Source organism: Perna viridis, chromosome 9, assembly GCF_037379345.1.
Source record: "Perna viridis isolate PV_CMFRI_1.1 ecotype Kerala chromosome 9, ASM3737934v1, whole genome shotgun sequence".
Classification (NCBI taxonomy): domain Eukaryota; kingdom Metazoa; phylum Mollusca; class Bivalvia; order Mytilida; family Mytilidae; genus Perna; species Perna viridis.
In genome coordinates, this window is record NC_142453.1 from 3,623,844 (window position 1) to 3,639,620 (window position 15,777).

General features: G+C 31.5%; 1 protein-coding gene across 19 annotated transcripts in view; it reads right to left on the reverse strand.

Annotated features, from left to right (window-relative positions):
* The window catches only part of LOC148606150 (uncharacterized), a 62,975-nt gene extending 47,462 nt beyond the window's left edge, over positions 1-15,513 (reverse strand). For 6 of the 19 annotated variants that reach the window (XM_088545320.1, XM_088545315.1, XM_088545317.1 and 3 more), the window contains exons 1-6: positions 15,452-15,513; positions 13,932-14,112; positions 12,250-12,358; positions 9,040-9,126; positions 5,961-6,546; positions 5,222-5,480 (exon numbers count right to left, since the gene is read on the reverse strand). In XM_088545320.1, the coding sequence (XP_088401446.1) occupies positions 5,222-5,480; positions 5,961-6,546; positions 9,040-9,126; positions 12,250-12,358 (1,041 nt within the window). In that variant the 5' untranslated portion in view covers positions 13,932-14,112; positions 15,452-15,513. The other 13 variants (XM_088545326.1, XM_088545319.1, XM_088545316.1 and 10 more) reach the window with 5 other exon arrangements.
* Between the last annotated feature and the right edge of the window lie 264 nt (positions 15,514-15,777).

A 15,777-nucleotide genomic window follows, 5' to 3' on the forward strand; every position in this document is an offset into this window, starting at 1 on the left:
GCATAAAATTTGATTTTCTTGAAAGCTTTCTATTAAATTTTCTTGCCAATCCCATCACCTATGCAAAATATTGCTTATTTTGCTCTGGCAAAAAAAAAATGAACGAAATTATCTCCCTTGGTTTCTGAAGTTGCTGACATTTTTATTTCTATTTCAGCCATTTCCTCAATTTTCACAAAGTAAAGAAAATGAACTCTTGACTACAACTGTCTATTACAGAATAATTCGACCTGTTTTTAACAAAAACAAATTGTGTTACAAGTGAAGTAGTCCTAGTGTTCTTTTAGCTTTACTCCTGTCCAATAAGCAGAATGTGCCACCTGTTACATATAATTTTATCCTAAAAGACATCTATCCTACTTGTATCAAATTGGGTCAAGCTGGGGTCATACTTTGAGTGCCACTAAAAAGTTAAATCAAATTTATGTTAACAAAAGTAACATATTGTGTCCATAACACACAGGTTCCTAAAATGTACCACAAAAAGAAAACTTATGAGAGATAAAGATGATCACCCATTATATAACCAATCAAGCAAATATAATGGATTCTAAACATTAAATCCCTAAGACCTATGATTCACATTAGAAAGGGCCATATACTTTTGAGTATTAACAACTGAAAATGTTTAGAACTTCTATGGAAATTTTAAAGTTTAGCAATGAATGAACGAGTCATTAAAATACTGTTCGAATTTGAAATTGGCTCATTTTAAAAGCATAAAAAATCATTATCACAACCTCTAACATCAGGGCACTTAGAACTATTCTTTGAGCACCGAGATAATTTCTGATATAAAATTTTTGAACAGTTAACTTGTTAATGCTATACCATTACAATATACCTATTTTACATATGAAGGTAAATCTAAATCAGATTAACTGCACCCAAAGTATGAATCCATCTATACATTCTACCTGTGGGGAAAGACATGCATTATACAGGAAACTTGTATAATCCAGCAACACTTAGAACCACAATCAATCAAAAAATTAAAATTATAACTAGATAAACTATGAGCATAGCTCACTAGATATCCCAATTCCCATCTCAAGAAATAGGTTCATCTAATGAAGAATGTGTGCACATTTCATTCAATTCAATTCACAAGAATCAGGAGATTTACAAAAAGAAACTAGGAACAAATGGACTGACAGGGAACATAATCACTCTATACCTCCTGCTTTTACCCCGGTAATTAGGAGGTATAAAAGATTCTGGATTATACAGGTCTAACAGTTTTTCATTATGGCCCTCAGCTATCAGCTTACTGTCAATAGAATACTTCAAAGTTATACAAGTGTTTTGTGTGCTTATTTAGATACACTTTCCCCAGTACTGCAACAGACTTGTGCATGAATGGTAAAGAATTTTTTTTCAGTAAGATGAGGAACTGCTTTATTTACTGCTAATATCTGAACATGCTTTTTTATGTTTTCAGGAATCATTTTTTTTTTCATTTTGTTTCACAACTGTGATATTTCTCAGTACCTCTGGTGTATTATTAGAGTCTTAATTAAATGAAGGAGAAGCAAGAAGTTTAGAAATAAGCCATGTATATATGAGGAACATTCTCATTAACAACACTTGCATCAAGACATACAAATATATCAGAACAACATTTTTATGTAAGAAAGGGAGTTAAATACAAGTCATGGAGAGTTATCTACTCCTGAAATAAGAACATTTAGGGGAGCTAACTCTAATGAATAGAGTTACCTCCCATAAAAAAATACAAGAGACTCTACCACACAAACACAAAGAATAGTAGGAAACATGCAGTTTACTTGTTGACTGGAGAAAAAAGCGTTTGTGTTTGTACAGCTCCAGGATGATTGGTGATGATGATGATGATGATGGCAGTGATAATGATTGTGATGATATTGATGAAGATGGTACTGGTGATAGTGATGATGGTGATGAATACAATAATTATTTGGATATAAACTCTACTTTTCAAAGTAAATGAGTTAAACAAAATACATTAGTAACACATTAGTAAAATATAGGTTTTGTTAATGAAATTTTTTCTTTCTGAATGCATTCATATAAACATTCAAAACAATCATTTCGGACCAGTACAAGCAGAAATCATGATGACGGGAATCAAAATGTACTGGAATAAAGCAACATGCCGAACAGGCAAAAATGGAGTTATCCCCCTTAACCAAAAACTATTATCTTTTCAGTAAATTCATCTACTAAAAAACAAATTAAAAGTTGATACAAGATACAGTCCACCCTCCTTTTAAAATGTTCATATCCTTACGTGATCTTAATACACTTAATGTGACTATGTTAAGAGTGGGACATGTGTCATTCAGTACATGTCTGGTGAAAAAGCCCAATTAAGACCAGAATTTTTTTCAGAATTTAAAAGAATGAATTACTAAAATTCTAATTGCATTAAAAATGACCAATCCTACAAACAAATATTTAACTCTCATCAATGTCAAATAGCATTTTGAACTTGAATCAAGCCATCAATCAATCAATCCTTTCATCTTCCGGCAGTGTCAATAGGACCCAAGATGGTCGATACAGAAATTCTAACTAAAGTAAGTGTTCTCACCATAAATTTGATATGAAGAAAAACATACTGAATCAGCTTTACAGTATGCAGTAGCCAATTCATGTCCTACTAAAAATTCAGGAGGGTATCATACTTACTACACATACAAACATTCCTATATGATCAACGCAAAAAAGTTTAACCTTGCACTCGTTTTTTCAAGTTTGGCCGATTGACTTATTCCCCTATCGATGGACACTGAATGTTAAAGCTCAGTGTTCACTGTACAAGCCATATCAAAGTTAGTTTTATTTAGCAAAAAGCTTAAAAAATTAGTGTTGTTAACCAACAAAACTCTTTATTTATGGAAGGGGAGATCACTGCTTCATTTAATATTTAATTGGACATATGTTCATACAGTGATTGTATCATTTTAAATTGTTCAAATGTCAAAATTTCAGAAACTCAAAACAAATCATAAATCCAAAATGTATAATATTTCTATACATAGATATATAACACATATATACATATGTATGTTTTCTATGGTTCAGTTAAGTATCATTAAATGACTTGATATTAAGTGAGAAGTGCACAGATAAATAATAGATTAATACAACATCTTTCACAACAAACAGCCACTTGCAAGCAGGCAATGCTAGAGTATATACAACACAGCAAAAACCATGCACAAAAACATTCAATACATACAGTTGTCTCATATCTATAAATTCTGACAATTTTTTACCATCTGATATGGGATTTTTATATTTATTGACAAGGTCTGCAAACTTAAAGGATTGTGAAATTAAGTAATTACACATGTACATGTAGATGGTAATAATAAATTCCATTCATGGTTTGGGAAAATTACCTAATAAATAAACTGGTGTGTCTTTAAATTTTTTTTTTTTTACAATTTTGGTTTCCTGACAACAGGCAAGGCAAAACTTATACGACCATCAGATATGATCATATGCAAGCCCTGAACAGCATTTTCTGTTCAAAAAATACTCTTGATGCTGCAGACAGCCCTATCAGAAAAAGCCACATAAGTCCACAAAAACAAATTGATTTTACAATATTATCCAATTGGCATCAGTTTGATTTGAAAAATGTTAAAGTACTTCTGAAGACCAATCTGCTGGGGTTAGTAAGAGAGAGATCTAAAGTTTAAGTGTGACTGATTGCTTTGTAAAGATTTGGCAGACTAGTAATTATAATAAAAATTTCATACTCCTCCTTTTGTTTAAACATTTTAATCTCAAATGAAAAATAATTACTTTTACACACCTGTTATTATGTTAACTCAAAAAGAAAAACAGCACAAAAAATACAAGTTAGTTCCTTGCAAGGTTATGAACAATAAAAACTTAACATTAACAATGTGACTATAACGTGAAGTTATATATGAACATGAATGAATGATGGGTACAAAAAAGTATGGAGTGCTAGAATGTCAAAAACCTCCTGGAGCTGATTTTAAGGCAAATTATTTTGAAAATTTAGTGACTGTTAAATAGTGTGATATTATTTTCTATGCCCAATCCTGACAAAGTATGCAAAAATAGCCTCTTCATTGGAAATGTACATCAATGTTCTACATAACGATTCACACAACAAATAGAGGATACATGTATTTAAATTTTGGGAATCAAGTCTTAATGGCTTTCCTTGAGAAAAAAAAATCAATAAAAATTCAGTTTTTGGCAATTTGAAGACCTTATAATATCATTTCAATATACAATCTACCAAACTTTGTGTCATATACTGCAAAACCTGTATAAACTAAACCATAAAAGTCTTAATCCAGTTTCACTATAGAAGAAAATTTATGTAATTATGAATTTTATTATCCACTTAAAAATAAATAATCAGCACTCAATTTCTACAACTAACCAAAGGAAAAATGAAAAGGCTATAATTGTATTACACGTACTACTAAGTAATAGAAGCTTAGTTAAATGTTATTCTCCATCTTTTATCTCTGTGTATTAAAAAAAAAATTTTCCTAAAAAGTACAGCTTAGTTAAATGTTATTCTCCATCTTATATCTCTGTGTGTTAAAAAAATATTTTCCTAAAAACTAAAATGTGCCACTAAGCACATGTTATTCAATATCGTCATTTTAGTTTCTGGTATATTTTAACCTTTTTTTCAAATATTCAAGTTCAAAATAAAACTAAGTGTTTTTCTTCTGATCAAATCTTTACTTTTCCAAAAATACAGTTCTGTAAGAATGAATTTCTTTTTCTGAATAAAATGAGGTTATAATCTTCTTTTGTGTTGTTTTTATTGTGCAAAATAATCTAAAACTGTAAAAAATAAATAATAACTTTAATCATCATGTTTGTTTAACACCTGAACTTTTGAATTATTTTGTGATTTGGAGAATCTCCAATTAAATAATATATCTGAATAGTGTAAGTCATTCAAACTATCTTAAAAGGACACTTTAAAGTATCATAATTGGCCAATTCCAGTCCTCAGAAGGCAAGATTTTTTAGATAATTTTAACCATTACATCTTATATGAAAGTAGTGAATGTTCATTAAAAAAAAAAAAACATTTTCAAAGAAAATTAAGCTGTCACATCCCTTATGAGAATAAATTCTCCCGTCCCAATAATAATATCACTCTCTGTAAAGCAAGTTGCGAAATCTAAAAAGCATAAAACAGATAGAAATAGAAATTGTAAACTGCATGTACCTGGTTATTTAACGATGTGACTCCAAGTCTTACCCGACTGCGCGACACACTTGACGCAGACGAGCTGATAGAACTGACTGACTCCTGACTTCCACTTCTCTCTTTTGATAGGCGGAGACTTGTGTTCATTAAAGATCTGCTTGGTGTAGAAGTGGGTGTGGATGGAGGCGGGGCTTTAGCCGGTCCTGCCCCTGATGTGAGACGAGCTACTTTGTGGACCGGTGCAAACAACCCATACATAGGTCTGCAGTCAAAATATCTACAATGATATCATTTGCAGAATTAGACATATTTTTTCTGTTGAAAACAGTATTATGCACTGTTTGCAGATTATCAAAACAAAAAAAATCATAAGTCAGTGCTATTGAAGAGGACTAACATTTTAGGGATGGAAATTTTTTTTCTCTACATTAGTTTTTCATCGAATCAAAGTGAAGTATAGACAAATCTAATATGTCCTTCTTTTTTATTGTTCAGTTTTATTTGAATCTTGTACATCATATTTAAAGCATGTATCATTATTAAATACATACTGAATGGAGAATACTGGCATTTTCTTTTGCCAAGTCAGTGTTAAAGACACTTAAATGTTTCATTTTCCATTATTTTCAAAATTTAATTTTTGGCTTCCACTTGTTATGCTTCTTATCCTATAATCACCGTCTGAATATAGCTGAAATATTGCTGCTCGGACGTTAAACCCTAACAATCAATCAATCATATCCTATAATCACCATACCTTTTGCCGGCAACAGCACCATCATTTTTACCCTGTTTCTCATCCAATTCCACACCAGCCCATTCACCCTTAGCAAAGTCTGTTTCACCGATGTATCGTAAAGTTCCCATCTTACTACCACTAACCAACACCCTGTCACCAATCTTTAATGGGGCTTTAGTGGAAGGTTTTGGCACAGTAGCAGGAGAAGCCCTGTTAAGACTAGTATTAGAACCAAATTGGCCTATTGCTCTAGTAGCACTAGGGGTTGTAGGTCTATTTGCCATCCCATTTGGCCTTAAGGAAGAAGATTCTGATGCCCCATCATCTGGTCTGGGGGCAGCTGGTATAACGCCAGGGGTTCTGGAGAGTTTAGATATCCTGGCAAACACACCACGTTCAAGTTCACACTGAAAGTATCTGACACCTTTAACGGACCCATCATTTTTGCCTTCTGGTTTATCTAGGACAACTCCTGCCCACTCGCCTGCGGCAAACTGTGTCTCGCCAAGAAAGGCAATAACACCAGGCTTACTGCCTCCTACCCATACTCGGTCTCCAATCTTAAAATCATCTACTGGTGAAGGTGGTGGCTCTACTTCTGGACCTGTGACATAATTTAAACACATTTAACTGAAAAGAGATGAACCAACATCATGCTCAACTCCTTCTAATGGAGTGGATAGATATCTGCCTGGCAGGCAAAACATGTAGACAGTTGTAAAGAAATATGGCAGTCACAGTAAGATTGCTACTTTTAGCATTTCATGTATGTTATACGGTATGGTTTTGTAGTTAAGACCTTCCATATATTTAACATTCTTTACATTTCATGTATGTTATACGGTATGGTTTTGTAGTTAAGCCCTTCCATATATTTAAAACATAAGGGACAAGTGTGCTCACTAGTAGCTGAAAGAGAAATCCCTATAGCCCAACTGAAAATCTTTCTTTTTTAGCTCGAAAGCAAAAATTTTCATTTCTTTTATAAATTAAAACATCCAGTAAATAAAAAATTAATACTGACTAATCAGAAGTAATAGGTATATTCCTGTATAAAACAGCAAAAAAAAATTAATTAAAAAATACATGTACCAGTACTTATATTTTTAATTGAACATAATTACATGTACTTGAAACCCATCGAAAATTGTTAAATTTACAATTTTTTTCTCTAAGTGCATTTTTACTGCTGAAAAAAAATAGTTAAAATAGGAAAATAAAATACTTAAATAACTTCACAGTTTAATTTTCCTTGGTTAAACTTCCTGTCAAGCATCATACAGTATTTTATAATTTGGCAGGAAAGTCAAGTACTACCTACAGTGTATTCTTACTGTACTTAATCAGTGCCAAATATATGTAATTAACATACCATTACTGAGCAAGCTAAACATATTTTATACACATGAAAACCTTACTTAAAAAAAAAGGAACATATTTTTGTAATTTTAATGACCTATAGAATTACAAGACAGTTTTTGACATAGAATCAACAATAACTGCCAGATTTACTAGCCTATTAGACTCCTCCCAAATGGGTTTTTGCTTTCACTACTTGGCATTAGCAAGCCTTAGATTAGCAAGTGTAGTGTGTGAAAAACCTCAATTTAGTCAAACAGAAGTGTAAGCTGCTTATTTTGAAACTGTAAATGGAGGGTTTTTTTTTTAAGTGGAGACAGATTCTTATGGATATTTTGACCACTAAAGCTTTCAGATGAGCTGTGTGATCCCTCAATATGTGTGAATTCTTAGCTGTCTCACTACATGTATTAAACATAGCCAATGTTTTCACAAAATTTTGTCATAATAAATAAGATCAAAAGTACAGTAGTAATCTAAAATAACTAAATCTTATTGGAAAATTATTTACGATCTCCATGGGAAAATAACATGCGTTTTTCAACTTGGTCAAAACTCAACTCTCTGTACATGTATACATTGGTCAACCCTTTGATAAAGAGACAGTAAGATCCATTCAAGAAAATGTGCTTTAAGAATCTGATTCTAAGCTTTGAGTTCATCCTTTGTATGCCATATAGTTAAAACAACAGAGTAAAAAGCACGGGATGCAAGATAAAAATCCAAGCATGCACGACAACAACAGAAAAAGCAAACCCACTGCAATGTCTACACATAATTCATCTCTAAAAATAGACTAGTGGGTTTATTTCATGTCATGCAGCAAGACAGTTATATGCTATTTCAACTCTGCTACAAATGTGCATACACAAGACAGATATACACATGTATCATGTATCTAAATTTCTCTGTCCCAAAATCCTCCCTGTCATTTTTTGGGTGATGGTAAGTTTCTTATTTGTTTGCAGTACAATAATTTTTTTGAGGTAATTACTTTTATTTTCTTGATTCTCCTTCCATTAGAGTTACTTTAAGTATATTTTCCCTCCTTAGAGTCCTTAAAATCCTGAAGATTTCTCTTAACAAGACACCTCTTAAATAGATTTTTATGGAAATTCTTTCAAAAAAGCATGCTGCTACCAAAACTATCCAAATAAACATTTAAACCTGGTATCACACTTCCTTTGCTTACATGTTGATATTATTAGATTATTGAATACTTTTTCAATGAGAGGGAGTTCCTCATGCTGATCTCTTTGAGCAGCTTAGCTGCCAGACGAGATGAGCATTGAGAAACTCCCGCAAGTAGAAAAAATATAAATGATCTGTTTATTGCTGTTGTGCTAAAGTGCAAGTTATTAGTTTTCTTTTATTTTCAGTTTTCCTCACCTAAATATGTTAGTTTTATAAGGACTGTAAAGTTTTCTTTCGAGACTAATGTTCGGGGGAGTGCTATGTGACGTCACGTATGTTGTGCAGCTATAGGATAATTTTCATTTTCACTTGACAGGCATGAGATTGAAAATCAACGTATAGCAAGATCAAAGGGATTTTAAACACAATAACAATAACTTTTCTTTATTGCCAATAATTCATCAAGTTAATTGAACCTTACACCCACAATATTCCATAATGAGAATGAACAGAACAAATACACTCAGGCAATCAAACAGACAGATATATGACATAACTGACTGCCAATAAATATCTTAATTGTCTCCCCTGAAAGATAAATTACCTGGAAGTTTACCAAGCACACTGGAAGCATATTTATCTGCCTGAGTAGCACTTATACCTGCAGCACGAGCACTTTTAGCTATGGCACCTAGCAACACATAAACGAAGATGATAGCAACACAGATATAAAGGGAGGTAATTATTATACAAGTCTGATTTCAGAAATGATACATGCACACAACAGCATCAAAATACATGTGCACTGTTGAGAACTTGAGATGAAGCTTAGAGATCCAATAAATATGTATATGTATATTACAGAGTTTAAGGACAAGATACATGTAGGTAATAGATACATGTATACCTGAATACACAAAAGAATGACCATACTTTTCTTGAGCAAAATCTTCTGACATGATTAAAATCCTCACAGTATCATTTCTAAAATCAGTAGAATTGTGTCAAATATCACACAAAAAATAAAAATCAATTCTCAAGGCAGTAATCTCCCAATGGCTATTCAACTTCATTTTTTTAAAAGTTAATGCTTTCATGGAAATTGCTTGAAGAATATTTTTTCCTTTTGACTTAACATATGTATTACACATTGTTCCATATTTTTTTTTATAATAACCATTGGTCAAACACTATTTAGTAAATAAAGAAAACAAGTTACAGCTGTCTGTGTACGATTATTTTTATTTGTTTTATTATTATGACTTTTAACCACCAGGTGGAGGTCAAATTTCTGTAAGATTCCCCTGCCCCAATTTTACATTATTAAAGTTTTCAAAAGATTTCATTGGAGAAACTGATTCTCCTTTAGCCTTTTATTCATTTAAATTAATTCTCCACTCTCTATGGTAAAATTAAGATTTTATCATACTCCCTAAGGCTCGTGTGTTGAAAATTGTAATTTTACCATCTCCAGTGGTGAAATAATTTAAACCACTCTTTACTGAAGAAGAATCTAAATACAATCATTTATCCACATAATTTGAAGACCATTCAATTCTTTTCAACATACACAGACAAGAACTATTCTAGTAAAAAAAAGGGGGGACAACAATGCATTAATGATAACACAGTTAAAAACATCTATGACATCCATAAAATAATATTGAAGACAATTCTAAAAGAAGAATCATAAAATAAAAGAAAGATCATTTAAACTTCATTCAGGTATTTTGTGTCATATAAAAAATTGCAAACTTCATGCAAAAATAATTATCTATGTATAAGAATTAACGATACAACATCTTTGTTTACATGTATATATTCACTAAATCTATTTCTACTTTAACGTAATTGAATTGAATACAAAAGTCAATTAACAATCCTTTACCAAATAGATCAAAACTACTATACAGTAAACCAAACTGGTAATCCACATGAGGAAGAAATAAGGTCATTAATAGATCAGGAAAGACAAAAGCAGACTGTACATTGCCCAGCACAGATAGTTCCTGAACCTCTCTTTCTTTATTTGTAAATAAGACTTTTTAAACTTTTTTCAGTGGTATTGTATTAAAATTACAAATGTTATAAACAACAGGGATGATTTTCAGAGAAACAACTGGGAGACTGACATTGGCAAAATCTCATGTACAGATACAGTCAAATAAAGGTAAAAATCAGGATTTGAAAAAATGAAGTCCCCTAAATAGTGGAAGAAAATCATCCCTGAAATCATATACTTCTATAGATTCTGTACATTGAGAAATGAAAATATGTCATTATTGATAAGAGTTAAGATAATAAAATTGACAATAACGTGTACTATATTAATATACAAAGTAAGTTAAAATTTATATTCTTTAAAACATTATTCTCGTCTGAATATAGCTGAAATATTGCTGCTCGGATGTTAAATCCCTACAATCATAACACATTATTGTTTAAGTTTTAAGATATTCATCATTATCATGAGTCAGCAGCTTCATGTGTGCGAGGTCGTGATTTTTCAATGCAAGAAGACATGAAAAGGAATGTGGCTGCCGGCATGCAATGAAGCATAGTGAAATTAAATGGAGAGAACAAGGACAATTTTTTTCAATACCATTAACTTTAAATCAGTTATAACTTAAAAAACCCTAGGTTCTTAAGACTGAATAGCCAGTTGTTAGAGGAAAATATGATAGTAAAAAAACTAACTTTATCGTATATTCAAATTACATCAAATAAAAAACTTGACTTAAATGTATAATATATTACAATCATTTATGTTATTTTTCCAATTATCCAAGAATGTTTATTATTTGTTATAGCCTTAAAAATCTTCAGCACTTGTTAGAAATTAACATATACATGTACAACTTCCATGTTACAGTAGTCACTCATTGAAACCCAATTAAAGATGTTAAAATGGTTAAAAATGTACATGTAGGCCGTCTTCAGAATGTACATTAATGCATGCACTAAGGAAGATTTGTTTTCAATGAAACAGTTTGTCTTGTTTAGTAAAGAAAAGTATTCATACTCAATATTGCTTCGGTCATAATAAATTCACATAAAAATGTTAATGTTACACTTAAAAGCTTTAAATTGAAGCTTTGAAACTTGATCTTGAAAAAATTATTAAAGTAAGGAAATGCAGAGAAAATGCCCTGTCCATATTTATGTTGGAGTGGCCTACTGAACACCCAATTATTTACAAATAAAGCATCAATGGCAGATGATCCATTGATAACCCTTGAACTTACTTGGAATAACTCCTGCAATAAAAACCAAGAAATTTACACATCTATCTCAAGGTTGAAGGTCAACTATTCGAAGTTGAGAGGTCAGCTTTAGATGTATAGCATGCAAAACAATTAACTTCAAACAACAAACTTAACATAATAGTAGTATTTTTAAACTAATAAGTCATGATTACACCATAATCATAATCTTTGTTTTACATTTATTTTTTGATATTTAAGAATAAATTTATAAAATATTCTGAGTAAGAACAGTCTATTGTAAAATGCACATACATTTTGTACACAGTTATAAATACAAAGATCAAAGACATAACAAGTAATAAATTAATTGGCAGATCATTCACCTGACAATTTTGTTTTCTCTTTGCCAAATATAACTCATTTGGACAGATGTAAAAAGGAGCAATGTTTATTATAGAAATATCATTACATTGCATTTGTTTTAATTTGGAAAATGAATGTTAATGAGAATTAAAAGGGAAACCATTATTTCTAATAAAATTATTTCTAATATTACAGGTTTTCTACTTCAAGCTTGAAATAGTTGCTGGTCCAGTATCCACACTTACTTTTGGCTCTGTCTGGGGCTGGTGTGGATGCTGACTTTGGAAGAGGTAACCCAGTAGGCTTCCCAATCTTGGATGGGGCCTTCAGTCCTGATGGTCTTGGTAAACTCATCTGTAAAATTAAGTCACAAATCTACATGTATCACTATGTCAATGACCTGTTTTTCTGAGAACTCAACCGATCTAGTTCAAGTTTTAACTAAACAGACCCAGTTACATACCCATCTGTAACATGTAAAGCCTTTAAGTTGGATTATTTGCCTTTAAAACATCAGTGAGGAAAACATTTATGAGGATGAAATAAATTGAAGATGATGTAAGTAAGCAGTTGCAAAAGAAATGTTAAAACTGCTGAAATTTTCTTGCATAATTATTCAAACCCCTAGAAATGATACAAAATGCACCTTTGCAATATTAATACTGTAGTAAGCAACACCAGGGGTCTGTTGTTCAACTTGTCATTAATCTTAATTAGTAATTAAAAAACCTTAATCAATTGATTAAAATTAATTATGTAATTAACTTGCTGTTCAACTTGTCATTAAATTCAATGAATCATTAAAAATGCTGATCGTGTCATTAAATTTAATTCACCCACTGGACCTGAATTAAAACTTTAATCACATAATTAAAACACCATTTACAGAGTTTGCGATAATGAATCAGAGTCAAAATCATGTTTTTAGTAGGACCCGGTAAAGAGTTATCTCCCATTGACCTTGAAACAATGTAAACAAAGTTTGAAAAGTTAAAAGTTTTTTTCTTAGTAAGTTTAAGTGAATGAAATCTCAATAACATGTACTTAGGTACACAATATGTAATTCTCATCTTGAATGCAAGACAGTGAAAAAAGTGTAAGTTTTTACAAAACCATTCAGAAATGAGTCTTGGTATATTATTTTACTTTATAACTTACTTTTGTCACATAGAAATGTAATATTTAAGAAGGATATGTGACATTATCAATATTTGGTTATATTAAAGTAACAGGAAGTACCAGAAAGACCTCTCTTACATGACCAAGTGCTTTTAGAAAACAGATACATCTTATATATCACACAAATATAGAGGTGAATGAGCTGGAATTGTATTACTAAAGCCGTATGTTCCCCTGTGAGAGAGTTCAGAATTCAGTTTCAATATGATCAGATAGTTGTGTGGACTAAAATTGTCAATGTTCTTGCAGTGAGGCAGCATGTTAACCCCTGTTAGTGATAAGGGCAAGTGATTTTTTATATTAATGACATACTATGAGACTTGAAAATATTTGTAAAATTAATAGTTCAGTAGAAATTAATTATTAACCAATGATTGGCTGTCCATAAAATGGTTATAGATCCAATCTGGATTCATTTTCTACTTGTCTATCATTATCCGATAACCCTGGTCAGCTGATTGATCACCCATAATTACCTGAAGGTTAATTACGACATGATGTAGTTAATGATGGTGACACGTCTTAATTGGCTTGGGGTAATTTATCAACAAGAGAGGAAATCTTAAAGGGCCATTCAGATAATTGTAAATGGGCACTCAATAGGGACAGAGGGGCGCGGCACCCTCCATTTTGCTCTAGCTAGGACACTGAACACCATATATAATTTCCCAGAAAATGATCTAATTGGTGAACCGCTATTAAAATAAGCACATTTTACATTGTAAATATCAAAATTATAAAAACCTACTTTACTCTACTACATTCTACAGACAGGTGGCCAATATTTTCTCTTCTACAATATCTGGTTTTAGTGTTGATATATTTCAAACTTCTGTTGAAGCTTCTAGCAAAACCTGCCTTTCAATCTTTCACTCCTCTCACACTAAACTCTGGATTTCAACTGTTAAACCATTTCTTCAATTATGATCCTAAAAAAAAAAACAAAATAAATACTCAAGAGCACTCTAAAGCTAAAAAAATTATTAAACATACCGGTCATTGTTAATGACATTTTTTTGGACATCACAAGTTATCCTTATTCAATATTGGTCTTTTGCTCATATAGTCAAATAATTATTGCTGTCTGAAAAATCTCCCTTTGTTTTTCTTAAAAATTAATTTAGTCAGGTGCCAATTATTCACATTTTCATTTTAACATTTTTCAATGTTTCATGAACAAGAGATGTATTTACACATAAACAATCCACTGTTTACTTCAGAGCACAAACAACATGTCTTCTGTAGGAACAAAATTTACAGACATTTAAAGTACATAAAAGGTAACTATCTCTTTCAACTGATCTTTAAAACTAAGCCTTTCTTGATTCATGTTTGTGTCAATTATGGGATTCTCAAATATTAATCTGCACATTTGTTTAATCCACCTGCCTCAAATTAAACATATATTCAATGGCAGAATTTGTCGCAGGTCAAATAAGAAGTGCTCTTTAAGACCAGGATATATTAGGTTTCTCATGGTTCAGTAACTGTACAAATGTGTTATGGCTATTTTGCAATGTTGTACGTTTGTCTGTAAGTGATTGCTTAACAATTACAGCTCTTTTTTTGGGGGGTTTAAAAACAATATTTTCAAGGAGAAAAATGAAGCTATAGCAGCTGAACAAATAAATTATGACTGGGTAAATATAAAAAAAAATAAGTTAGAAGACCAATATGAGTGTGGTTTTTAAAGCCATATGGTCTATGGGCCTAATACAAAATTCTAGACATGTAGTCTCTGGCATGGCACTTTTCTCCAACTTCAGATATTGAAAGGCTCTACGAAACTGATCATTTGTACACTGAAGGCCTTTTTCTAATGAAAAAACCCTAAAGTTATCCCCTTTTAAGGTTTTCCTGCCTAGTGTCATTTAATTTAAGTATGATATTCTGTACATATGAACTGTAAAGAAAAAAATTCAGTTTCTTAAGCTGTTCAGCCAACTTCAGGACGACAGGAGTGCTTCAGATTTATAGGTCTCATATTTATTTCCAAATACAGAAAAAAATAAATATAGTTATATCAGAAATCGTATTCAGTAACAAAGAAACTGCAGAAACTATATTATGAACAGTAACTCCTACGCCTAAGGGCAAAGTGATAACCGACGTTGTGAGATCATGGGATGCAGATAAAATATGACAGCTGGTTTTCTCGGAAATGGGGCGAGTAAAGCTCCCTTATTTAAAAAAGGATAAAACCTCTAAAACCCTTTAAACAAACAAATCATGTTGCAATCAGAATATATCGATAAATTTGACATTTACTGCATCTGAAGCTGTGAGAGATGACAATAGGTCTTTGGGAAGTTGTCAAATCTTGATGACTCAATTGCGCAGACTCTCAGTGCACTTCCGGTGAAAGAAAAGGTTTAAAACACACGCAGCTATCCCGCATGGCTTTCCCGACTTCAGTTGTTCCAAAAATACTTAAAAGTTATTCGAAACGAATAATAATAATAATAATAATAATATAATAATAATAATAATAATAATAATAATAATAATAATAATAATGATAATGAAATATACTGAATAAGTCATACATTCACGGTAGACGTAAATATGAGTCATATCGAAATAAAACAGCGTGG